Raw genomic sequence first — 27,914 nt, forward strand, 5'->3', positions numbered from 1 at the left:
ATCTCAGAATGGTGAATAACATGCCAATTGCTTATTTCCACGTGCCCACAATTCTGGTGAAAATTCTACGCGAAAATCCATCATAGAGTGCAATATGTACCCCAAGAAGTGAGGTTTGTGCTCTAGCTGGGATGAGGATGTGTTGCCTCATTTAAACCCTGTCAGATGTCTGCTGGCCTACAAGTTCAGCCAAAGCTACAGTCTCCATTCCTCTGTGAGGACCAGCTTCCAGAATGAGATGCCCATACTCCTCATGGGGATCTATGCACTGCCTCCAGGCCTCCAATAAAGCTGCTGCTGCAACAGATCCTTTGCCAAGCAGATGTCATAATTGATGCAGCCACTCAGCAAAGTATTTTTTTCTTCAAAACTAAACTTGCAAATCAGGAGTTTGATCTTGCTGAACAAAATAGCAGTAGCCTTGCGTTCATATTTTCAGGTCCCTTTGCATTGCTCTTGCACCAAGCATCCTAAAAATTAGATTTATGAAGCCACACAAGGCCACCTTGTGTGGCCCTACGTGGATTCAAGAATTTGATTAATGTAACTCAGAGCAAATCACTGCATTGCATTTCTCTGCCCCAGTGAAAAATGTCCATGGCCATTGCATTGGTGTTCCCACGCAACATTCATGGATTTTGACACATTCCCAGATTTACCAGAAGTGGTAGACATAGGAATGCGCCAAAAAGTCAACATCTCCCCAGGTGAGTTGTAACGAGAAGACTATGTTTATTTCTCCTTGTTTATTCCTCTTTCTATATGTGCTGAATTCTGCAGCACACATAGAAAGAGGAAAACACTTCAAGGGGTTGTATTTATGAAGGAATACAGAGCATAACAAAACTTGATGAGGCCTTCCTGCAAACTACATCAAGGGCCCCCCTGGTCTCAGTCAGGAGCTGTCACACCAAGGGACTGTGCTTAGGGAGGCCCTAGAGCTTGGGCCCCCCGCACAGTGGGGGCTTCAGGGGCCTTTGTTATGCCACTGCAGGAAGGTGTCCCTTCCTGCAAAAAATAATCCTTACAATGGCAGCCAAAATGGTGCTAGTGCAGGGGAAAATACAGGAATGTGCCATATTTACTTAAATGCAGCACATTCCTGCCTTTTCCCTATCACAGAGTGCAGTGGAGCAAGGAGATTTGCGGCACTGAACTTTGTGACTCAGCCGAATTTGGCCCTTGGAGCATTCTCCTGCTGCCTGGGGCCAATGTGCGATTTCTCCTGCCTGGGACCATCATGTCTTCTTTGGGGATAGGGGAAATGGGTGAATGTTACCCTGTCCTAAATAGAGCAGCTCAACCATCGCTCTTACCTGACAACCATGTGGCAGACGGGTCAACAGCTGAAAGATTTCATGTGGTGTAGCCATAGTAGGCTTTTCTGTTAGAAACTCTATGGTTACCCCTCCTTCAAAGTAGGACTCACAGGTTTAGCAGAGTGTTGCATCTGCTATTTTATGGCAGATGCACTAGTATTTCAAACTCCAAATGACCCCCATAGTTGCCTTGCATATTCAGCAATATTTTCATAAACACACACACGTTGTAATTCAGTCCCCTACATGTCTTTTGCTAGGTTGCATGAGCTGTCTTGAGATTCCAGATGATATGTTAGTTATTAACTTGTTGTGAGGACTTGATAACTGTTGAAGACAATCAAAGTGAGTGAGTGAGTGAGGGCTTATGTGCTCACCCTCTCCTGCTTTCTTGTCTTGTGCAACACATGACCATCCTTTCTGTGTAGGTAAATTTGATTACTGCTTTGTGGTTACGTTCACAATTACATTGTTGGATGATATACTTTGATATAGTATGTACCTGCCATGAATGGAAGTCTGAGATGTTTGCACAGGTATCATGATGAAAAGGCCCGCCATTTTGCTGGCACATTCTTAGGTCTTCTAAAGCCAGTGCGGTGGCATACACTGCATTGTAGATATTGTAAGTCAGTCTAAAGTCCATCATGTTGCTGATGAGAGGGTTGTTTAGGTCCTCAGCTCCTGTGCAAAACTTGGTTTTATTATCCTTGATCATCAGTGGGTTTTCCTCATTTGACCACAGGCAACCAAAGGCTTCTTCCCAGAAACTTCTCACGAAAATATCCCCTGGAGATGATGAAGGATGAATGTTGACAAAATAGTCTTGAAATCCCATCATATCTCCACTGTGGATTGCAAATCCGATGGTGCAGACAACGATCTCAAAGTATTTCTCGATGGAGAGGAGAGAATATGTAGCCCAGGCTTCGCTGGCAATCCAGGTCCTTTCAGTCACATTCTGTCGCAATACCTCATCTAGGAGTGGAACGAGGTAAACGTTTGATGAGAAGATGACGATGGCTTTGGCAGTTGAGTTTTTGATCACTTTTACAATATTAACAGCATTCTTGTCAGCTCGGCTTGGAAGGATTTTCTCTGTGAAAGCAACACATGCTCCAGCCTTGATTATTTCTTGCTGTACAATATGACTACCCAATTGGCCATAGTCATCATCTGCAGCTAGAATGCCCACCCAGGTCCATCCAAAGTAAATCAATAACTGGGCCAGTCCACGAGACTGAAAGTCATCGCTAGGGATGGTGCGGAAGAAAGATGGGAACTGATTCCGGTCATTCAGGAGTGGACTTGTTGAAAAATAACTGATCTTTTGAAAAAGAAAAATAAGGACATGTTACCACAAGGCTGTTTTTTAGAAGTATTGTCAAATAGTGATCTTAATCCTGCTTAGTTATGAGTCCCACTGATGATGATAAGCAGGGTGAGGATGATCCAGGTCAGACTCATATTTTGTAAAACTAATGTGCTATTCTTTTAAGAGTAGAAATGCAGGCATACATTAAGAGTAAGTCACACCTATTCACAGAAAGGCCTTTAACTACTGATTCTCACCATGTCCTACCTGTGGGTACTTGTATAGACCAAGGATCCGAGCAAGAAGAATTGACCGTGTGGATAAGGAATCCCCAATGACAGCCGCTGGTGGCAAACTTCGCTGGCAGCGGTAGTTTGGAATTGGCTCTTCTTGCCCTGAAAGAATCCATAGTGTCCCCTTAAGAGAACGCTGAAGCATTGTACAGGAGTCGAAGATTTGGAATCCCAAGGTGATGTTGGGTAAAAGGTTGGAGTTGTTGTTAATCTCTTCAATGGCAAAGATCATGGCCTGGATCCACTGGTAATTCTGAAACCCAAACCTGAAATATGCAGAGAGACTGTACACTTCAGACCCATTTAAAAATGACTGTAATATGTTTGTAAGCTGTATATAGTTGTCAGCTGCCAAAATAATCATAGAAAGGATTATTGTTTTGTTATTTGACAAATCCACTACTGTAACTAGAGTTTCAAATAGCATTCTAAGAGCCTGATTACAACTTGCCCGGTACAGGGGTAATGGTAAATTTGCATTTGATTTTACTGTTACAGTGTGGTAAATCCATACCAGTAGCATGTGCAACTATGAGTAAAACCCCATTGCATGGGCAGTGACCATATGGAGGGAGAGGCGTTTTTTTTCTTAGCAGTGAGGAGCACCACCAAAGAAAAAAACAAACAAAAAATGAGGTCTTGCCTGCTGCTTGCCTCAGGTGATATTTTCAGCCAGAATTTAGGTTTTAAAAACAGGGTATGGTTTCCCCACATCAAGAAAAAACAGATATGACACACTCTGAATCAGACAGAGTGAAATTCCATGCCATAAATTCTCAGCACCTGACTCAGAATAGAGGCCAAATTCTTAGAGCTAGGAAACTAGCCAGAAGCTGTGTGTAGTGTTTTTGAGCATTTGGTACACTTATAAAGGTTCCACTTCTGTTGCATTGAGGGAGTTGATTTGCATCTAGATTTTACATACAATATTAATATCCCATTCCAAAAGATTTGTTGTTTTCAAAACATGGAAAAAACTGGATTCCCATTTAGGTCAGAGGTCAGTAATCTCCATGAGTTTAGGATAGTTATAAGGTATCTATGAAATGTCTTTCCCAGTAGAGGAAAGTGTTTTAGTTTTCAACAAAGGCTTCATCATAGGTCTGAATGTCCCAATTTATTTTCCTGGGGGATGAGTGGGATTGGGATGAGTGAAGTGAGTGGGGTATGTAAACTTTGTTTTCTTTCCCACCTTTTCCCAACAGCGCCTCCCTGGACGTTAAGAAGAGGTTTTACACTTAAGAAGCATTTTCCGAGGTTATTCTCCATCATAAAATGGATTTTAGGCTTAGTATTTCTCCCATAAACATACTTTCAATGAATACCTCCTACTAGAATTTTCCTATTTCAGAAAATTCCACGGTTAGCAAACATTGTAAAGATTAAAAATAAATTGAAAAAGCTTCAGATGAAAAAGCTTGGCACATATACACATCCAGAGTTGCAGAGTATGTAATGCTTCACTTCAGTGATGCTTACTGTTAGAAATGGAGCTTCTGGTTGTCAGTCGGTAAGAACCCTGTACTGGCAGGAATCCTCACTCTCGTCAGGATAAGTAAAGTACACACCTAAGTTTACCCGTGCTCTCCCTCTGGTAGCTAGGCACAAAGCAGACAGGCTACACTACAGAGGCAATGTTTGAAGCATATATGCACACAGACAATAACACAGGGAAAACTCCACAAAAGGACTCCACACCAGTTTAGAAAAATAGTCAATTTGGGGCAGATTTATAAGCCCCGTGTGCCACTTTTGCGCCGCCGTTGCATCACTTTTGTGACGCAGCGGCGGTGCATAGCCAGCGCCATGCTGCGGGCTATTTACAACGTGATGCATCTAGGGAGATACGTCATGGTGTAAAGCTTGCGCCACATGTGGGCGTACCTGTGCAGGGGGGGGGGCATTCCATCGCAGGAACGCCTCCGAAAAGTGGCTGAGTGAAATCTACAAGATTTCACTCAGTCACTTTTGAGCCCATGCTGCGTCAAAATCCTGCGCCTGCTTGAAGCAGGCGTAAGGATTGAGGCAGCATTGTGATGATAGGGCACCCCCGAGCCTTGATGGAGCTGCGTCGCGCTTGCGACGCAACTCCAGCAATGCGCCGCCTTACGCCTTCAGATGCGTCACGCATCTGTTTATCCTTGCGCCACGATGCGCTGCATTGTAAATGCGGCGCATCTCTGGTGGCGCAAGGGTAAACTTGCGTGACGCATATTTCCTGGCGCATCCATGCTGATTAGCAGGGATGCGCCAGGAAACATAGATCTGCCCCTTTGTATCTAATAAAAGACCAAAACAACAAAAATCCAACATACATAAATCAAGGTGTCACTTTAGAAATGTTAAAACAGTTCAGTCCACAGAAAACTATAGATACGTCACTTTTATTACAAAGTACCTGGGATGCGTCAGATCCAAAGATGAAAGCAGGCGCTGGGGAAGTGAGGTGCTGGAAAAGCAAAGTGATGCATGGGTTCCTTACTGTCAGGGAAGGTGATGTGTCAGTTCCTTACCCACAGGGAAGGTGATGCTCCGGTTCCTTGCTCCCGGGGGACGTGAGGCATTGGTTCCTTACTGCTAGGCAGGGGAGGTGATGTGTCGGTTCTATGCTGCCAGAGAAGGTGATGCATTAGTTTCTTACTGCGAGGGGTGGGTTATTTGTCAGTTTCTTCCTGCAATGGGAGTTGATGCATACAGCGCCGGTGCATACTTAGTGCACTGGTGTGATGCATGGAAAACCCTGCCATGCTGGGGTCGATGTAGTGGTGGTGAAACTGGTGCTGAGTTGGTTTTCCCAGCCACGAGCACATGATGTATCGATTTCACAGCAGGGTCTGCGCAGTAACAGGTGTCTCAGACATCGGAGACATGGTGCATAGGGGAAGAGGCCCATCTCAAGGATGGAGCGATCAATAGTGCAGCAGGTACAATGCCACTGGATACAAAGGGTGTTATGAGCTCAATTTACCCACATTATGGACCGATGTTACATCCAGCCTGTGGACAGAGGGAGAGAGAGTGGCCCATTTAGCTTGCCTTCACTAGAGTCGATGAAACCCTTACTATCCTGCACAGTTATGCTAAGCTTCTTGGGGCTAAAGCAGAACTAGCCTAAACAGGCAGAAATTGAAGTAATTGGTTGAAAAGATAGGTCTTGATGGCTTTCTTGAATGTATTTGGAATAAGCTCTGAGGTAATTTGGAAGTGGGAGAGAGTTCCACAATTTGGAACTCGCCATGGAGAAGAATCTGGTTCCTTATATACCCGTCCTTAGGGCACAGTCAGTAACCAATTGTTGGTGGAGCATAATAACATTTGGAGGCTAGACAGTTAGGACAGTGATGTTGTAAGTTTCTTTGTATGATCATAAGGGCATTGAAGGTATCAAACAGTAGCCAGACCGAGGTTCTTAGGATGGTTGATATCGTGCCATGCCTCCAGATGCTGAATACGAGGCAGGCGAGGGCCTTTCACTTGAGTTGAAGTCAATACATGAGTTTTTCAAGGATAGCTAAACAAATAGCCTTCATCTAATTCAACCTAGATTGAATCAAGACATTGACTAATGTCATGTGAATGTTGTGTGGATGTAATATATACATTTTCCTAGCATTCTAGGTGGCCAAAGCACATACCGGACATTTCTTTCGCTTGTGTTTCAAGTGATTGATTAGTGTTGAGATGCCTGACCAGATTGCATATGTCCTTAGGTGGGGAGGTTGGGAGGGGAGGAGGCTGCATACATTTGGGTCAGAAGGACATGAGCCAGGAAGGAGATGCTTTGGGCATTGCAAGCACCTCGGTTTTGGTTAGAATTATCTTCTGGAAGTTAGAACACATCCACTAGTGTATAATTTAAGGCAGTTGGTAAAAATCTGTTGTTCTTGAGCAAGATTCATATTTGCACTCAGATTAGACAGACTAAATATGATATGATATGACTACTGTTCATATAGAAACTGACCCTTGATGATGTAGGAGGGTGGATTATAAGTAGCAGGACAGGATTTACCCCTGCAGGGCACCACAGTTCAATGCTTAGGTTTGGAATGAAAAGCTGGTAATGCACCAAGGGTTTGGAACAATATTCCCTTATCCATCTGGATAGCCCACACACTACATCGTCATGCAGTAACAGTCCACAAACCATCTACCCCTCCTATCATATGTTGACTGAGTCTTTGGTTTTGGCCCTGTACAGAGGTCCACAGACATTTGGCTAAGTCTGTGCTGTATAGATAACACATACATACAAACATAATGCACTAATTAAAAAAAAAATTAAGTAATTTTAATAAATATATAAGATTTGGAGAGACCTTGGCCAAACCCTTCTGCCCACTGTTACTAATATGAAGATTTTCCCCTTAATAGAACTTTAAAATATATTTACCTATTTTATCAAGGTTATGATTTAGACTTTTCCTGTTTTACTGATATCTTCATCAAGAAGGTTGCTTAGTGCAAAGGCCCTTCAACAATAGTCAATTGCTGGCATTTCCTGTGATGTCACATTGTAAGCAAAACAGAGGAGCTTCGCCCCTTCCTTTCCTGCCTGGGGCCCCAGAAACCTTGGGCCCTGCAGACTGGACTGGATCCTGGGGTCCCAGGCCAGACAGCCTTCCTCCTTCATGCTTGAGGGGACATTATTAGACATAGAGCATGAGGGAAAGCTAAATTACCAAGATTACTCTAGCCAGAACAGCATGAAGCAAATTCCAGGTGTCAGTGGGGGGAAAACCATTTTTTTCTTATTCAGGTAGTCAAGTAGACATGTCCCTGCACTCCTTGTCTGACATTTTGTTTTTTTAAAAGCCTCTGCTTGGATTTATGGTTGAATATAGACACTTAAATATTCTATTCAAAAGAATATAGAAGATTAGCAGAAATATCACTTGAGAAAACCAGCTTCAAAATTTGTGCTGCTATCCGCTCTGAACAGCACGTTAAGCATCTGATTACACGAACTGTGCAGACTACAGTAGCTGTGCCACACTACATATCCCAGCATGCAACTCTTCAAAGTATCAGTGATTGAGACAGATGTTTTCATCAGCATCTCCTTCTGAGGGGCAACCTCGTTCCTTTCACAGCCTGTGGTGCAAGCACAGCCAGCCACTGATGTGGCGATTAGTAGGGGGACAAAACTGACCTTCAGCTGCTTACACGTCAAGAGAGGTCTGCGCTGAACAAAGGTGCCTGACGTGTGCTCCACCAGCACAGTGGGTCCTGGTTGTCCAGAGACAGATGGATGTCCGCACAGGTCTGTGATTTCAGGAGCCTGCACAGCTGAGACAGGAGACCAGGCTTCACTGCGATGGACAAGTTCTTCAAACATATGCAAAATAAATGCATGTGCCTACATCTTCTCAGGCGCATCCGTGAAGACATATAGAAAACAAAAGGTGTCCACCCCAGAGCGAATGTGTAACCATGAATAACCAGATCAAGTGTATTTCGTACAGTGGTGGGAAACACACAGCTTTGCTAAAATACCTCTCACACACCAGAAGGGCCCTTGCTGTCATGCTTCATCATAGGGGTCTTCACGCCCGATGCAGGACGGGGCTTGCTACAACCTACGGCTACGTGGGAGCACTGATTTTTTTAAACAAAACTATATGTAGAGTAGAAAAGTGAGTGGAAGGGTCAGGAGTGAGTGAAGGAGTGATAACAAGTTAAAAAACACCTGGCCCTCTGAAGAAGCATGACACCAAGGGCCCTTTTGGTGTGTGAGGGGTATTTTAACAAAGCTGTGTGCTTCCCAACACATTCTTGATCTGGTTTTTCATGGTTACACATTGGCTCTGGGGTGGATCCCTTTTGTTTTCTATATACTGACTTGAGGAGGACGTATCAACCTCTTAGTGCTCTTGGAGCTCTACCTCTTCAGTCCCTACATTGATTATTTCTATGGCATCCGCGAAGACGGCAGCAGTGAGCATAACCAGGCAACATTTATCCACTGTAATGGTGAAGGGAATGTGCTGTAACAGTGCACTACAGCTGTACTCTTAAGAGCATGCATCCTGGTGTGAGTGAATGCCTCTTGCCCACAGGTATCAGTGCGCACACACATTTATTTATTTATTATGCAACTTATAACGCGCAGACTAAACCCGAAGGTATCAAGGCGCCTTAGTGCCAATATCTGCAACACACTCCCCATCACACATACAGCAATCTCCTGATGAAATAAACACACAAGACACCTTTTTCGTGGGGAAAATTGCTGCAGGTTTATTAGCATACTGAAATATGCCAACATGGTGGGTCAACTTACGAGCAATCCAAGTGCAGGCAGCAGAGACACACCTAAGCTGCCCTGCCAACCTTAAGAGCCAAATTGAACCGTGGCATTAACCAATCGGTGCTTACCAATTTTGGGGGAGGGTTTACCCCTTTCCACATGTGGACCACCAGTCCACCCATCTACTCACGCCCCTTGAGGGGGGGCGGAGTGTATCCAGGCAGCCCCCGGTTGCTCAGGTTTACAACCCCCCTTAGGACTTGCGGGGTGCCATCGTTCCTCTAGGGTCTACTGCAAAGACTTCCTGGGGATATTTGGCCTTTGCACCCTAGTTGTGCTCCTGAAGAGGGTACTCCTATGTACCTTTCAGCCTCTGGATTGCCCTGTAACTCCACCTGCAACACAAAATAACTAGATAACAGCCTCTCTCACCCCACCCCCTGTATATACAGCGGGTAAGCGGTAGGGAGGGAAATGGCGTGAAGGATTGCCAAACAGAGAGCGCCAGGTGGGCAGGAGAGGTACTTATACCTAGCTCCCCCACCCACTAGTGCACCAGAAATGGCGTGGGGCGTGCCGGAACCCAAGGGGGCCCAAATAGCACTGGACTGTCCCGTGTGCCATCATGTGGCACTAAGGCGGCCATCCTCCTATGGGGGCCCCCTGCTTGGACCGGGGTAGCCACACACTGTTCTCTTTGCTAGAGTGCACTGTGCCCTCCAAATAGTGTGCACAAATGAAGCCAGGAATGTAAGGTCTTGTTTATGACATGGTGTGAGAGCACAGCCTGCGAGAGCATATGCCGCATGACACGCTGAAAAAGTGCAAAGACTCTGCCCTGAGATAGAACGGGGCCCTTCTGCAACATGAACAACTTGTGCAGTGACGTCAAACTGCACGATCTATAATTTGCTCACTGTGTGCTGCCTCAGCAAGACAACACAACATACTCCCTGCTGCACTGGCGATGCTTTAAGCTGCCGGCAGCGGGACACTGTTTCTGCTAACGCTGCCTGCAAAGCCCCCTTCCTCACTCCTGATCCCAGCAGACTGCCTTGTGGCTTTCTCCCCACCAAGCGGCCAGCTCCAAGCATCTGCTGTGCAGTCAGGTGTTAGGTAAAAGCTCGAGCCAGGCTTGCGCTGATGTCAAGCTTGGGCTCAGCTCGAAGTCCTCTTCGTGGCCGCTGCCTGCCGCCTAAGCTCTACTCTTATGTGCCAAAACTTATAGGCAAAACAGTAACCTTTGTTGTAAAATGGGCAAGGCAAAGAGATACTCATTTAGTGGCCAACCTGCACAATGTGAAACTAGGAAGCCAGGATCAATTCTGGCTTCCCTGCTTCATAAAACTGTGTGATCCTTGACCAATATTTTATTTTATAGACTCCTTTTTTTTAATTCTCAGGTATGACAACCACTTCAAATATGTCAGATTAGGATGTTCGCTGTACTAAACATCTTATGTTTGTTTTAAAAGATGATAATGCTGTCTCATCTAAGAATCTAGGCAACATATTATGCATACACATGCCAAGTGACTGGCCCCTTCACTTACCAGTGGCATTGCTGTCAGGGGAAGGAGAAGGTCCGAAAATGTTTTAAAACTATCACTTTTAGGAAATGCCTCTCAATGCAGTGATAAACTCAGGTGTTCTATGTTTAAACACGTGTGCATGTTAAAGAAATACACTGTTTTGGATTTTGTAGAAACGTTATCATACTTTCAACTGATTTACAAGCCAAATATGTTCAGGGCTCAGCTCCAGCACAGGATGGTAAAGCCCAGTGAGACTCTAGGCTCAGTTCTGGCTCGGCTCTCCCTGTTAATCTGTTGGCTCGCCCACCTTTGTGCCCAGTGCAGGGTCTGACGTAGCATCAATCATCCATAAACTGCCCAGCGTAACGTCCGGCTGCTGCTGGTGGTAGGGCTGGACTGGCCATAGCAGGCACCGGGTGTTTCTCCGGTGGGCCCCCAGTGTTGGAGCCGATTTTAGACCCCTGGGGGGCCATTTATGCTACCAGGGGCCGGTTTTGCAGCATAGCTGAAATTTCAGCCCCCAGCAACAAAAGCTTTCCACTAGCATCCCCCCTTTCCCTTTGCCAGGGCCGGTTTCGGTTCAAAGTCTGGCTAGCTGGAAGGCGCGTTGCAGAAAGGAAGGAGAAGAAGTCCAATATACATTCTTTACTTGCTTTGTTAGCCAGTCAGTGGCTACCGGTAGCATCACCGCATTAGCGAAGCTCGCACCGATTCATGGTAGAGGTGGAGGTTGGGTACCACCTTCCTGCACTTGCCCCTGCAGTCTCATATTAGAGCCACTTAGAAGCTCTCTATGTGCGTGGTTACGTGCTGCTAACGCTGAACAGTGCTTATCTTGTTAAGTAGTAATGCTGTACTAAAAGAAATTCTGCAACTCAAATGTCGAAAGTACATAAAAGGATTCATTTTGCAGCTACAAAATATGTAACCATCCAGGAAATGCTTTGGGCTGATCCAAACTGTGATGGACGACTCATCCAACCAGTGCTTGAAGAGGGCTCACCCAAAGGGGCCAATGATTATAGAGGGCTAACGAAAACATAATTTCTGTGATGTAAATGTGTAGGTTATGTTATGGAGTTTGTAAAGCACCTAGCTGCCCCAGCAGCAGGGCTACCCAGCGCTAGTCCAATGTAAGAAACAGACAGCAGAAAAAGGGCGTAGAGCATATTGAAAGGCGGGAGCCTGCATCGAGTATGCCTGTGTATGCATGTGAGTATTGTGTTGGAGGCTTGTGTATGCTGTGTGTTATGTAGTGTGCAGTCGTGATAATAGGTCTTGCCAGACAGCTAAGCTGTATGCAGCAAAATCAAAGAATGTGATATTTTATATATTTAAATTTTAATGTATTGCAATCGAGAACTTTAACGAGAAACAGCGCTTCACAGAGTGTGGCAGAGTATGTCGAAAGATGGAAGATAAATATACAAAGACAGCGCATATGATGAACAGATGTTCAAAAAATAATGTATAGACCCATAAAAACGAAGTGTTTATAGGTTTCAGAAAACACATTTTCTGGAACCCTCAAACCCACGTTTCAGTTCTCTTCTGGACCAGTGGAGGACTCTCAGAGGACTGTCCTGCTGCCTGTGGCCTGCTGTGTCCTTCAGAGGTTGGCCCTGCTGCACCAATAGGTCTACCCTTCTGTCCGAATTCTGGCTTGTGCTATCAGAGGGCTGGCCTGCTGCTAGAGACCTGCTTTTCTGCTTTAACCCAAGACTACCAGAGTGACTCTAAGGGTTAGTGGTCTGGCCTCTTGATCAGAGCCGCGCGGATATAAAATGCTTGAACCATCTTCAACCAGCACATGGACCCAGCCTAAGCAGGGCGAGACGGGGAACCCAAAGCAGCCCTGGCAACTTTGTTGCATCAGCCTCCCCCAACCACAGGGGAGGTTGGGGTGCATGTGTGAATCACTGCTGCTTGTGTTACAGGTAGCCGACATTGCAGCAACGCTTCAAAACCAGCCCACAGGAACAAACAAAAAGTCCCCACCCTTCCAGCAACCCGGGAAAATGCCCGATGCCTGCTACAGCCAGTCTGGCCATTAGCCAGAATATGTCCTGACCCTCCAAGTGTTACCCCTCTAGTCCTAGTCCCTTGGATGTGGTGCTAAAGGTGCCATTATAGCCCACATAAAAAACTTGGGACTTTAACAATTTTCTACCAAAGAGTGCTCTGAGAACCGAGACCGGAACCTACCTGCTAGGTGATCTATCTAAGGTGCATCGTCAGTCTGGCTGACTCGCGGTAGCTCCCGTTACCATCTCTGCAGCAGCAAATCCTGTTCAGCGGCTCCTCCTAGGAAGGGTATCTCTCTTCATGAAGCCCGCATCAGCTACAGCCTGCAGTCTCATCCCACTTGAGATTTTCGACTTCAAAAAGCGAGACTAAGTCCAAACATAGAAATCTTCACCACAAATTCATCCAGCAGCTCCCTGCCAATGACGACTCCTCCTCAGACACTGCTCGGACACTGCCTGCAGCCATGCTCCACTGAAATCTACATTGTCAGACATTTTTATATTACATTTCTTCTAAGTCTGAAGATGAGCTGTGACAAAGCCCATTCCACTATGTTTTTCTGAACCGCGCTCCATAGCGGTCTGCCCTACCTTTCAAATATACCATGGTCTCGAGTGACTAGATACCTGCGGTTGGTGCATTAGTCATTTGGAGCCAAGATTTTACTAAAAAGTTTTAAAAATCCTAACTTTGGTTCAACTGATTGGATTTTTGTCATTTTGGTGTCAAATAATTTCCTAAATGTTACTCTATGTTTCGAAATTGGTATAGTATTATTCTTGTGTTGTGTTATCACTTTATTTCTGTTTTAGTGCTGCATAAATACTTTACACATTGCCTCTCCAAGTTAAGCCTGACTGCTTTTGTGCCATGCGACCAGAGGGTTGAGCACAGGTTAATTGAATGACTTTTATGGTTAGCTTTGATAAGGACAGTGGCTGTTGCTCGAGAAGGGCTCACACCCACTCAACCAACAAACCAACATTAACAGTGGTCTTCTGTCCCTTTAAGGCCACCATCCACAGCCTTCCTGCATTGTCACCAATTCCCAGGGGTTGCAAATTGAATCCTGCCCAACTAATATTCATTAGTCATGTGCGACCCCCTTCCAATGGACATTCTGGATGGGACGTATCGAGCTGCATCACAATTTACTAGCCAATTCTCAAACCAATTTTTGTGAGAATTGCTCATCTTGGTTTGTGAGTGGGTTTTACTACATCAGACTCAAGATCTTTAAACAGAGCTATACATGCCACGATTAGGCCACAAGTGAGTGAAACGTGTGTTTGTTGTGTTTCTTTACATGCATATATCATTCTCGTTGCGCATGCAATAGTGTCGCTTCTCTTATTTATATGTTGTAGTCTGCATACATTTGGGGAAAGGAGGCTTGCAACTCAAAGTAGAAGATAAGCAGCACATCTGTAGGAGCCGCCCACAACGTAGATAGGTAGTTTTTCAAATACTTTACATAAATTCACCCACAACCATATAAAAACAGGACCGTGTACCTCAATTCTTGTCTGCATAACCCATGGCACACATATATCAGGTCTGACTACACACACTGCATTCCCTGCGCCTCCACCTAGTCTCGTGTACCTTCAGGAGGGTGTTTCAGCACCTGGCCTCCACACGTCTGTACCATCCACCTCCACCTTGACCTTTTGTTTCCCCCGACAAGGTAGAAAGTGGACACCTTTTGATATACAATTCATATCTAGCAGCTTGGACTTTCTTGATCGTAAACAATGAACGGCGACTTGTGATTGGCTTACGTGTGACATGATGCCGGCACTGGTTCTTCCTGGAAGGTGATTTGTTGCTGACCTGCGGCAAAGTGGACCCAGAAGATGCCACCGATCAGGATGTCTCCGTTTCTTGAGAACCCGCTGGCTCGGGTGTTTTGGAGCTGACATCCAGCCGTGGCTGTATGAGGGGCGCACACGGGGTACCAGAACCAGGACAGCAGGGACACGACAGCGCCCAGGTACGGAGGTTTGATGCAGCTCCTGATGGCCATGTTTCCAATGGCTACAGGAAGTGTCCTGCTGATTACACTTCCGTTTCGGAGATGAAAAAAAAAACACTTTACGTCTCGGCAGCCTTTTCCCCAAATATTATAATCTGGCAGTATTTTTTTATTTTTCGTTTTTCATTTCAGGTTTTACCTTTTGAAACCGAATCGATCCACCAAGCCTCTGTCTCCACGGATATACTTGGCCTTTAATGGAGCTGTCGCTCGAAAAATGACATCGTTCTTGGGAAGATGGGAAGCCGAGATGCCTTACAAGGCGGCTGCAGCTTTGTGGACCTCAGCTGAGCTAACGCACGACCAGTAACAACTTGCGCACAGCTGAGACATACATCTCTACAAATATGGAAACAATACACTAGAAGTGTAGAGATGGACACAGCATCTCGATAAGCAGCCGGGATGTGTGTGTGCTCCGTTGAGGCAAAGCTCCGACTATAAGACTCTTTGTGCATCACCTTGAAGGTAAATAGAAATGTTCTTCAGCAGTGCTGCAATAAAACTCAAGCAATAAACTCCAGCACTTATCGCTTTTATCTCAGATTCGTGGGCACTTCTGACTCTTCCTTCAGAAATATGTGTGCACAGAATGATGCGCCTGTTATTAATGCATCTGCGCGCTTTCGGTGCTTTTATATACAAGACGGCCCCCTGGAGGAGCCCGGGAGCAGTCATGTGGGATGGTGTCAAAGCTGCCCTCCGTGCAAGTGCTGGGTGATAATTCCAGCTGAGGGGAGGGGTGCGCAATACACACCGCATCCTCCCGGCATGAGCAGCTGTGGGGATAAAGGTGCAGAACAGCAGCGTCAACCCTCTGGAGCCTGAAAGTCTTTCACAAAAACTGTGCCTGTTTGGGCCCAGATTTAGTAAACTTTCATGCAACGCAGAGCAGCAAAGGACTTTGCAGAGCTGCACTGTGTGAAAGGGAGAGAGCAGATATGCGCCATATCTTTGCAGTGCTGCGCCGTGTGAAAGGGAGAGAGCAGATATGTGCCATATCTTTGCAGTGCTGCGCTGTGTGAAAGGGAGAGAGCAGATATGCGCCATATCTACTAAGATACGATTCATGTCTGCTCCCTCCTTGCGCTGGTGCACTGTGTGCAGCCCAGTGCAAATGCAGGCTCACTTGTGTCATGCTGCAAGCGTGCCTGCATTATGGGCAGGATTGTCTTCATGCACAGAAACAGTGCTTAAAATCTTTTTCCTTTTTCTATGTGTGGGGGATGCATCCTACATAGAAAAGGGAAATACCGATGAGAAATAAAGATATTTCCCCGAGTTACACCTGGGAGGGACATCCTTTTGAAGCATTCCAAGGTTTGCAAGTGTTTGGAAATCTTGGGATGCTCCAAAATCCATGGATGGATACTTGGGAACGCCCACACTCCACCCATGGAAAGCCTCCTTCCGGCAAGACAATGCAAGTTAGTAAAATGCGCTGTCTTGTATTTCTTTGTTTTAATTAAACATCTCAGAGCCATGAAAGATGGCTTTGTGTAGCTTAGTAAATCTCACAAAAGGACTTCAGCAGCCTAGCGTTGACTTGTGTCACGCAAGGACAATGCACCTTCTTGAATCTGGGCCTTGTTTGCTGTCTGGTGGCCTCAAAGAGTCTAGATTTAAATGTCTAGCTATGGTTGGTACGTGATTGCTCACAAACCCTCCCATCCATTTGCTTATGAAATACTCAGTCACAAGACCTTGTTTTTCATTTTTAAGTGATCACCACATGCTCTAGCAGTGACTGTTTATTTCCCGAACTTGGGAAGTAGTTTCAGGAGGTGAACCCTTCCCTGGTCACTCATGTTTTTGGGAACTGGTGTATTCCACCCATAGTTTGTGCTGTGTGTTTTTGAGAAGCAGGCTGGCTAAAACCACCTAGAAATTATTTTCAAACACTTACTTATCTACCAATAAAAGTTTGGAAGCTGAATCACCTAAGACTTCAGAATCCCAACAAAAATCCATGGAGATGTTGTCCCTAAAGCCAATGCTCTGCTTTAATAGAACCGTTGGCAATAGTCATCAGAGCCTATGGAAACACAGTGGCACCTATAGATGGGATGTCAAATATTCAATGATATGCTGATGACATTGCCCTATTCCTTAAACCCGAGAAAAACATTCAGGAGCATCTTTTTTGGGATCTTGCAAGAGTTTCAAGAATTAGGTGGATATAAGATAAACAAGTTAAAAACTGAAAATATATTATATAATTGCTCACAGGATACCCTACTGCCAGAACTTCACCACTCAAGTAATGCATGTCCAAAACGTTATCTAGGGATTGGGGTCTCTGAGAATGTCAATGATTTGTATGTATTGAACTACGTCCCATTAATTCATAATATTAAGGCACTGCTGGCTAAATGGATACTGCCCATTTAATCAATGGGGCGTGTTGCCTTAATTCTCATGTCCATAGTGCCTTTATGTGATTATGTGTTCTCTGCCATTGTCTCCGCCGTACAATGTGCTCTAAAGATTACATGTATTTTTAAAGTTAGAGGGTTTCTTTTCAGTATTTATTTGGACAAATAAAATGCCAAGATTAGCACTAGGCACCTTATAAAGACCAACTATGGAAGGAGGGGTGGCTCTCCCAAATTAGAGGGAATATTACTATGCAAACCCATAGATTTACTAGATCCTCTGAGCTGCCCTGCATAGTCCATTTTTACATAGAAAGGATTTTCCAACAATACACAATTTTACACTTCTGTAGATTTACAAGAAACCAAAAGAAAGTAAAATATAAGTTCTTGCAATGGTTAATAAAACAGAAAACACAACAATTTAAGTATTATAATATACCGCTTGTTAATGGTTCTATGCGCCTAGCTCATACATATGTAGGGGACTGGCTCTTGATAGAAAAAAATATTATACAAAAATGGGAAAGTAATGGACTCACATCATTTGGGATTGTTTAAAAATAAAAAAAATTTGGGATGATATTGAGAGATTTTGCTCTCACTACTTGGAACCTGGGATGGTCATAGATGCTCAGACAGCTGCTGTAGGATGCTCTCCAGATATGCACATCAGCCCTCTACAGGAGAAACGGTTATTTATTATTGTATTAGTTGCCAGATGTTTGATATTGCAGAACTGGTGAACGCAAGTTACCCCAACAGTCCGGCAGTGGTTAGATAAAATACGCAGAGTTGAGGAAATGGAAAAAAAATATATGCTTTAAAGTCAGGCTCTTACTCTAAGTATACATTGTGGTGGAAGGTTTTTTAAAGGGGAGTAAGAATTTAGGATGTACTGTAAATCCAAATGTATTAATCCTGGAAATGTGATGGGCAATGTGGCAAGGTCCAATAGGAAATGTGCAATATTCATCAGCGCCATATATTATCCTAAAATGTCAAGAAGGCGACTTTGCTATTTTCCTTTAAAATAGATCTCTAATTTACCTTTAATATGTAATATGATGTATGGAATGTATAAGTGTCATGTATGTTTCATTTAAAAGGTATATTTAAAGCTATACATTCAATGTTTATGATGTTAATCATGTTAATAATATGACAGTGAACGTCTCTGAAATAAAAATATTTATATACAAAAAAATCCATGGAGTGATTCCCAGGCTCCTGCCTGAAGTTGTCATTTTTTCAACTCTATGTGGGAGATCAGGCTACTATAAGCATGTTTACATTTTTAGCATTGTAAGACAAACAAGCATTTGCATAGCCAATAGGTCTTGCCTTTGGGACCTTATAAGTGTTTAGACAGAGCTATTGGCTTTGCCAATATCTTTAAGCTATTCCGTAGAGCAGTGTGGTTACTGCGTAGCATGTTGAAAAGTTATAAGAAAAAAGTTGTAAGCATTTTAGTTATTTTATATGTAACCAAGAAGATATTACGCTGAACATATTATGCAGAACTCAACGACCCTATTAAAAAAAAAATTAACATAAAAATTGTCTTCTAGTTTTTTTGAAAAGATAGCTGTTATTTAACCATGGACAGATGTACCAACTCCGATCATACCTTTCACTGCTCTAGTTCACGTTATAAATACTTTGAACTTTTTAAGGTTTATTTGTGTCTTATCTCATTATTATACTATGTGAATATCTTCTTTTTATTTATAAATCAGAATCTCCAAGTGCTCTCCTTTCCTTCGGTTTATTATATACTACACAACATATTAAATAAATAAAGAAATAATTTCATTGACTATCGATGTTTCAAATCACAGGATCTCCTCGTCGGGATCCTTGTCTTACACCCATTGTAGCTTGAATAATGTCTTCCATCTCCATTATTTACTTAGCTGGCCTTTTACAGTGTAGTGGCTCCCTTTATTGACAGAACAATATTCCAAGGTTAGTATGCAGAAAACAGCACTTTGATATACTAGGGCTAATGTGAAAAGATGAATTGCTGTAGTGTACTTATTACTTATATATTGGAATAGAAAGGTGGAAAATTAAACAGAACAGATGAGAAAGCTCTACACAATGAAAATAAATCTCAGTATGCATTCCAAAAATTAATGAGAGCTTGGAACTCGGAATAGATATGAAGATCTACCTTATTTTTTGAGAACCCAATCTCTCTAAATAGGAATATCTTCACTCAAATATTCTCCCTCCTTGTAAAGGACCCCTATGATAGTGTTTGGCTTACATCCATGCTCACTGCTCCTTTGCTCCCCAGCCAGATTTGTGCTTTACAGATACCCTTACATACATACATTCAACTAGTTTCTTCCAAATAACAATTTTTATAAAGCAATAAACTTGACAAATTCACCAAGCCACTCCCTAAGTTTTTCAAGTGAATTCTTCCACCTGTGCTTTAAGATCCTAGTGAGGTATATATTAAAGTTTAAACATAGTAAAAACAGCACTTCTCATTTCAGCTCCAATTCCATTACTAACAGAGAAGATCTAGATGGTGCTATCTTTGATGCTAGTACCAATAATATTTTGTATTTGAAGTTCACCCTTATAATGCAGCTTTTCTCACAGTCCACAAAGACATAGGCATGATCAATCTTTTTCTGGCTATCTTTTGGGCATACAAATTCATCTTTTTTCCAAAAGTTGTGTCTTGCCCTTGGAATACGGTATATGTTCCCCGTCCAAAATAGATTGTGACATAGAACATTTGTAGCAGTTAAACTAGCAGACATTTATTGTTTTTAAATCTTTGTTTATGTCCCACAGCAAACAGTAATAAGGCCTAATTTAGATCCTGGCAGGACTCCCGTCATTCTTCAGTGACAGCGTTTACAAGTACTCTGTCAAGCTGATGGATTCCCATCCACCCAATTTAGATGTGTGCTGGCTAATCCTCCATCCGTGTTGACAGGTGTACGACCATTTTGCGTGCGCAAAATCGGTCGCAAAATGATTTGCGCATGCAAAAATGGCTGTATACAATGTACGAAAAGCAATCGCAATTTTCAAAAATGTGCTGCGAGTGAATACCGAATCGCAAAAAACAAGCGACAGCATTTAGCATTTCCAAAATTGCGAGTCACAAATTGCGGCACACATTTGTGCATGCAATTTACCACTAACCAGAACCAGGTGGTTATCTGGCCCAACCTATAAAAACAGATCCAGAATGCATCACAAACCTTTCCACAATGGCTGTCCTGTACGTGTTAGTGAGGAGGAGGGGCACAATGGCGGCACTGCACAGGAGGAGGAGACAGGAGAGGACATTAAGAGTCAGGCTGACATTGTTGGATAAAACAGAGGAGGAGATTTATGAACAGTACAGGCAGAGTAGCAATGTCATACTAGACCTCATAGACACCTTGAAGCCACAACGTGAGAGCAGAATCTTGTGCAGCAATGCAATTCCCACACATGTGCAGATCTTGTGCTCCCTCCACCTCTTGGCCACTGGTAGTTACCAGGATGTCAATGCAGTGGCTGGTGGTGTGTCTCAGAGTGCACTTTCGAATTTTCCATAATTTCCTATACGCCATGCTATACCACATCTATCAACACATATACATGCCCAGAGATAATAAGAAAGTAGACCAAACAAAACTCTAACTTTACAAAATAGCAAAGTTCCCACAGGTCATAGGGTGCATAGATGGGACCTATGTGCCCATATGTCCACCATCCCGCATTGAATACGTCTTTCGTAGAATGGAAAAGCACACATTCCCTCAATATCCAAGTAGTGTGTGAAGCTAAAAATATCATCACAGATATTGTAGCCAAATTTCCTGAAAGCACCCATGCTGCATACATTTTCAGACACAGTGGTCTATATCAAAGGTTAGAAAGAGGTGACTTTGATGATGGATACCTCCTAGGTAATCTTGTTACCAGTCCCCAAAATGTGTATACACTTGTATGTCTGTAAGCATTTAACCTCACCATCACATATCTCACAACAAGCAACAGTGTGCATGCCCTGCGTCCGTGGATCCTCACGCCATATCTGTCTCCCAACAATATACATGAAAGGCGGTACAACACTGCACACAGGCGCACAAGGACAGTGATTGAGTGTACTTTTGGAATCATGAAATTGTACTTCAGGTGCCTACACAAGAGTGGTGGAGCTCTGCAGTATGCACCAGAGACAGTCTGCAAAATCGTGGCAACATGTGCCATGCTGCACAACATGGCCTGCTGGGGTGGAATGCACATGGATGTGTCTTACACAGACTCGGAGGATGAGGACCCTGGACATCCTGCCCTACATCAAAGGGATGGTAGCACTGCAGCAGGGGGGAGAAGGTGCATGGACCATATTGCCAACAACTATTTTTGAAAGGTACGTACACATCAGTTAGACACTCACCTGTACATAAGACAGAAAGATTTATGACTACAAATGGGCACTTTATTGTGCAAGCCTTCATTACCTAACTTAGGACAACATGCCCATCTGTAAATATAGGCAAAAAATTAAAAGAAAAAAGATGGGGTTACGTCACCTTAAATTCTGAATATTAAGTCATATTAACATCTTGTTTGGAGACAACACAGTTCATTTCCTTACCCTGCCCAGAAGTCCAGCCAGAACTGCCACTACCCAACCCAAGGTGCTGACTGCTACTATGGCACATCACTGGTGTCTCCACAGCTGAAACGCTGCTACAGCTTGACACCTCTCTCTCAGTGCCACCCATGCCACCTCCACCAATGATCATATTGGTCTGCAGTGTTTCCACTGCTGCTGTTATCCTTTCTAGACCACAAGCCACATCCCCACTGTAGTGGCGCATCTCCACCTGCAGGCCCAGGGTGCGCTGGCTCTGTTTGTTGGTAGCATGTGCAAGCCTATGAATGGCCCTGCTCAATGTGTCTAGTTTCTGGCCCCTGCTGCGCTCCATGCACCTAAGATTAGCCCTTTCCGCAGCCCACTCTTTGGCTAGGTCTGCCACTGTGTTATTGAGGGCATCCAGTTTTGCCTCAATCCGGGCCTGATTCTCAGCCAGTTTTTCCGTGACCATGCGGAAGCCCTGGGTCATCCTGACATTTCTTTGTCTTTGTGTCTTGTGTTGCAGGCGCTGGATTTGCAACATTTCACGATATAGTGCTGCAGACATGGCCTGACTGGCTGATCCAGTGGAGGACAAACTGTTTTTACGACGCAGGGACTGCTGTGTTGGCTGTGAGAGCCACACCCTGGTGGCCAGAGAGCTTTGTGGTCCTGTGTTCTGCTGTGCAGCTGAAGTGACAAGGGGTGAGGCCTATGAAGTGGTTTCTGCCTTAGTTGCTGTTACTTCAGATGATCTGTGCCCACTTATTTCCCCAACATCCTGCCCTTCCTCTATTTGCTCAGGCTCCTGGCTATCCGCTGTGTCATCAGCAGTTTTCTCTCCTTCCAATGCTGTTTCTATGTGACAAAGGATGATAGAAAAAATAAAAAATGTGAGTCACTGTTTCAGTGGTGTTGCTATATTTATGAGCCCAAGTCATTCCCTCACTACGCTGAATTTGTCACAGACTACATCTCCCATGATGATGCAACACTATTGTTTGTTGTACATGGATGTTTGTTTGTGGTTGATTATTATGCATTCACAGTACAGGCGTTAGTGGGTATTCACACATCACATTCACATATTTCACTTACCACGATTTCTTGCTGGCTGGGATGTGTCAAGGCTCCCAAAGCCTGCTACAGCTGCCCTCTCCATGGTCGCTTCCACCATTGCTTCAGCTGCTGATGGCTATGCTGAAGTGGATGGTCCCCCTCCGGTACGTTTTGCCTCTTCCAGCCGTGATGCCACCCTCTCCTTTGCCCTGGAGCGAAGATCATACCAGCACTTGTTGATGTCGTCAATGGATCGGTGTGCAACTCCAAGCGCATATATGCGCTGCTGCATTCGGCGCCAGATCTTGCTCTACTCAGACTCTGGCAGATGGTGTGAGGCACTACCGCAGAGCTCCTCGTGGTGGTTGCAACATTCCTCTGGTATTATGTCCAACTCCTTGTCAGAAAACTTCAGCTTCCTCAGCCTCTCCTTGCTACCCTTCTTGCTGGCCTTGCTGCTCATCCTGCCTGTAGTGCTCAATCAGCAGTGTGGAACAGTGCTGCTGCACCTGAACATGTGCTTGGCTTTTGATCATGAGTATCCTTGGACACCACTTCCTATTTTGGGGTCCTTCTGCTCAAACACAAAGTGTTTCCCTTATTGTTTTAAGAAATTCACTATTTGCGAGTGCTTTATTAGGCTATTTCAAGAAAACTTGCAAATTGCGGATGCAGAATGGGTCTTTTTAACAGGACTCGCTATTTGTGTGACTTTAGTGACTTGCAAATAGCTAGTTGGCGAAATAGCATTGCGAGTATGTTGTCTATTGGGTTTGTAGGTACCAAATAGAGACTCATTATTTTCGGTCGCAATTTGTCGCAAATAGCGAGTCGCTATTTTCACTGCTCGTACATCCAGCCCAGAGTGTTTTCCACACCATAATCTGCTCATCTCTAACACGGCAGTCTCCTCTGCAGACTAACATTACCATTATGGTGGTGGGATTGTGCTGATCATAGTTAGATTTATCAGTTGTGCTGACGTTGTCCTAGCAGCAATGGTTATGGAGTTGGAGGGATTCCGTCGCAGGACGCTTCCAACATTGTACCATTCCCGTGGCTTTTAGATGGATGCTAGCATTACACACCTGATGTGTTTTGGCTAATTGATTTCACCTATATACCGTACTAAAAAACACACCCCATTTCAGACCATGATCCTTTGCCATTTCTCTGAAGCAGAACATTGTCCCTGAGAAATTTGTCTTTGAAGCTGGATCTTTTTTATTTGCTTTCTCCTTTTTTCTTTTGTTATTTATTGGCTTGTGGGTTATTACATTTATTTGAGCTAATTCATTGATAATGCCAGGGAGGAGAAATCCACGTTTTACGGAGGGAGAATTGTCAGTCATGGTGGATGAAATTAATAGAGTTGAGCCACAATTGTTTGGAGCCCAAGTACAAAATACAACTATAGCTCAGAAAGGGGAAATGTGGGCCATTGGATGCTGTCAGCATGAAAGTGAATACAATTAGATAGTGTGTTGGATGGCTCAGGAAGAAGTCTTATTATCAGTTATTGTTTAAAAAAAGCAATGTAATACAGAGATTGATATTCTTTTGAATCTGTGGAGTGCACCACACCAGCTGTATCTCATTTGGAAGTAGCAAGTTCTTTCTAGAATGTACTGTGAACTTTTGACTTACTGGTTCCACTTAGTTGCTAGGTACACTGAGCAAAGCTTGTTTTGGGGGGAAGGGTGTTAAAAAGACAGCATTTTTTTTATGTTGAGGCATGATGACACAATGTAAGTAATGGCATGTTTTCATTTCCAACTCAAGACTGTGTAATAAACTGTTGTGTACTATTTAAATTTCAGAAAAATAAAGCTAAATATAGGTTTAAACTCCTGCTCTTTTCATGATTTCTTCGCAATGATCATTGAACTTTGCATAAATGCGCCAACAGAAACCTCGTTTTGAAAGTGAGGGAAAGGGGTAAAAGATGCTAACTATTACCAAGTGTAGATGCAGTAGTATAAAATGAAAAACATGTTTTCATTTGCTGACTTACTTTTGATCATAGAGTGGAAAGTTGAAGAGGATGACATTTTAGAGTTGCTTTGTATGAGAGTGGTGTACCATTCCTGTGCTTAGTTTTAACAAATCTTAACAGTGTCAAAACTATCCAGAAACAGCTAAACAACAATATAATCTACACACTGAATTCACTAGTATGTATATAACTTTGTAACTATTTCAAAAATGTTCATTAGAAATTAAGAGGTATATGGGAGCTCGATTAAAAGGAGTATCATAGTGATGAGAAAGAAATATATGAAATGAATTGTATCTATTATAGGGTATGTATTTAAGAGGTTAGTGGTGAATGTTTTGGTAAATAAGGGAAAAATGAATTAGTGCCTCTTTAGTACATTGTGTATTTTATTGAAAACTAACATTATAGTCTTGTGGAAAGTTGCAATGAGGAACAAGAATGTTTTAAATGTCTAAACATCATTTGCAGAATAGACACACCTGCTATTTGCATTCTGGCAGTTGTAGTACTTTAAGTAATATTATTGAACAGGAATAGTGTAGTGAGAAACAAAAGATGAGAACATGTTGTCTGCCTGTATATGAATTAGAAAGAGGTAATAATTGTTAGGTTTATTGGGAAGTGTTTGACAAAGTAGTTTTTCACTTCCATGAGTGCTTTGCATATGCTTAGATTGTGAAATATGTATTTGTGCTTGCACATAACTATATATACGGTGGGACTTTTGAGTTTGCTTAAAGATGTAGAGAGGTATATATTTTGGGAAAGATGGCTTGAATGCGCATCTTTTATGAGATTGCATATATGGTTACATTGAGATCTATATTCAGTAAATTTCATATACATGGTGAGGATATTGTTTTTCTTTAAACATGGTTTGTTTAAAACTGAGGAGTAATAGTGCAGAATGCCTTGAGTGTTCTTGTGCTAGCTTTATTTCAAGAGTAACTTTTGTTTGAGATATGTTGAATATATGTTTTAGAAGCAGAAGGAGTATTTGAGAAATGATGTGGGTATGCCATTCGCAAAAGGTTTTGTGCTTTGAAAAATTTCAAAATGTTGTTTTCCGTTTTTAGAAACTTACTTATGCATGTGAAGACTCAGTAACAAAGCAATTTATGTTTCTATAGAGCAAAGTATGCAATTATAAAGTAAGTGTGATATCTAGATTTCACTCACACATAGCTCAGCCACTACTCAGGGAGTCACCAAATAAGTGATTCACTATCCATGGAGTTATTCAATTACCCAGACACTACGCATGTACTCTTGCAATCAGGCAGGCAGAAATGATGTAGTCATTGTAGCCAACTATGCAGAAACTACCTATACATTCAACTAATCACCTAGGTACTATCTATTGACTTATGCAATTAGGAAGGCTATAACTATGCGATCATTAAAACATTTGCACAGAACCTACGCAGCAATCACACCAACTTACAACCCATGTAGTCATTGAAATACTGAGGCACACGCGTGCACTGATGAAACACTCAGGCACTACTCATGCACTCATGTAATAACGTGGAGGCTGCAAAGGTTCTATGCAAATGTTTTCATGATTGCATAGTTACACCCTTGTAAATTTAGTGTTAAACTTAAAAAAATGTAGAAGAAGGAGAAATGCACTGAAGCAGAAAGAATGAGTTGAGAGAGTAGTTGATAAGGCCTTTGCTTTGAAGAGGAAGCTTTTAATTTTGATTCTAAATAGAATGAAGACTCTTGACAAAATAGTGCGCATGAGGAGACAAAATCAGAAGAAAAGATTAGTGAATAGAAGTAACTGTTGTACAGTTTTTAGTGGAGAATGGATACATACTTCTTGAACAGAGCCTTTCTTTAATGAAGTAAGCTATCTCCAGGATAACAAATTAGTTCATGCTATTGATTAATGCGGACGATGTTATGAAATTATGAATGCTACTCCTATAGCAAAAGAGGTGATGGTACCTAGAAATGTAGAAGAAGGTATTGCAGAAGAGGTACAAGGAAGTTGTAGTCAGGGTACGGTATACAAATGGGATTGTAGTAGTGTTTCTATTATTAGACAGCAATCCATTGATATATTAAGAAAATTCCTACGTATCTTTCCATGGCGAAGTTTAAAACACAAAATAAGTTATACTACTCAACAATGCAAACTTTAGGTAGGAGGGTGTATTATGTGAATACTCCTGCTTTATGTTTAGGAGAAATGAATAGAACATGTTGCATGGTTGTGTTGTGGTAAATATTTCATTACCGGTACTATTTTTTATGCGGTAAAGTCTAGTAAGAGTAACTCAGTAAATATAAGAGGCAGAATCCGTGGTATTAGAGGTTCTAAAAGGCTTTATTCCTCTACAAAGGAAATACAATTCGAATTGCAGGCTTCACACTCCATCACCATGAGGGTTCAGGAAGGAAGGCAATACATTATTGACAAGTAATGGTATTTATATGGAAAGCATTACATTAAGACAGATGCAAGAGGCGTAACAGCTGATAATACAGATATAATACACATACGTAATGGGAAAAAAGCGTAAACATAGGTGTAACTAAATACGTCATTAAACATGATGTCACAAGTGGGTGGATCCATGAGAGAATCCTGCAATGTCAGCAGAAATACTTGGCAGAGATGCGCGCGCAGCCGCATGACGTGTGATTGACGTGCAACTAGAGGGTGAAGGGGACTTGACATTTAGCTCTACATGTGGAGACAGAAGTCTGGGGGGTCATGTCAACCTAATCCCAAATCATATCTGATATCTTATGTTTAAAGAACTGTATTATCCAAAAGGAAAAGTCTCTCGGACGGAATCAATTCTTTACTGACTGTTAGTGCGTGTACAAGCGTCTAAGTGTCTACATGAGATGCGAGGGGGCAGGAATCTTCCATGGTAACAGGGGCTATGAATTACTTGCATGAGGACAGTGAGGCCTGGCCCTTTGCACGGTAGCTGGAAGAATGTTTACCTAAACTACTAGACAGGAATGCATCGGATGAGGAGCGGAGCAGATAATCTTGAAGGTGAAATACAGTTTTTTGGCAGGCAACAGGCTGGATCAGGCACCGTTAGCCGCGCAGGGAGTAGGACAAAGTTCAGGGATACAG

General features: G+C 43.1%; 1 protein-coding gene across 1 annotated transcript in view; it reads right to left on the bottom strand.

Moving 5' to 3' along the window:
* LOC146782766 (extracellular calcium-sensing receptor-like) overlaps positions 1 to 14,766 on the bottom strand; it is a 90,381-nt gene extending 75,615 nt beyond the window's left edge. Inside the window, exons 1-3 of the mRNA XM_085637239.1 lie at positions 14,522 to 14,766; positions 2,902 to 3,193; positions 1,822 to 2,646 (exon numbers count right to left, since the gene is read on the bottom strand). Coding sequence (XP_085493365.1) covers positions 1,822 to 2,646; positions 2,902 to 3,193; positions 14,522 to 14,766 — 1,362 coding nt within the window. The remainder of the gene's footprint in view (positions 1 to 1,821; positions 2,647 to 2,901; positions 3,194 to 14,521) is intronic.
* Between the last annotated feature and the right edge of the window lie 13,148 nt (positions 14,767 to 27,914).

The sequence above is a fragment of the Triturus cristatus genome, chromosome 12 (genome assembly GCF_964204655.1).
Source record: "Triturus cristatus chromosome 12, aTriCri1.1, whole genome shotgun sequence".
Lineage (NCBI taxonomy): Eukaryota > Metazoa > Chordata > Amphibia > Caudata > Salamandridae > Triturus > Triturus cristatus.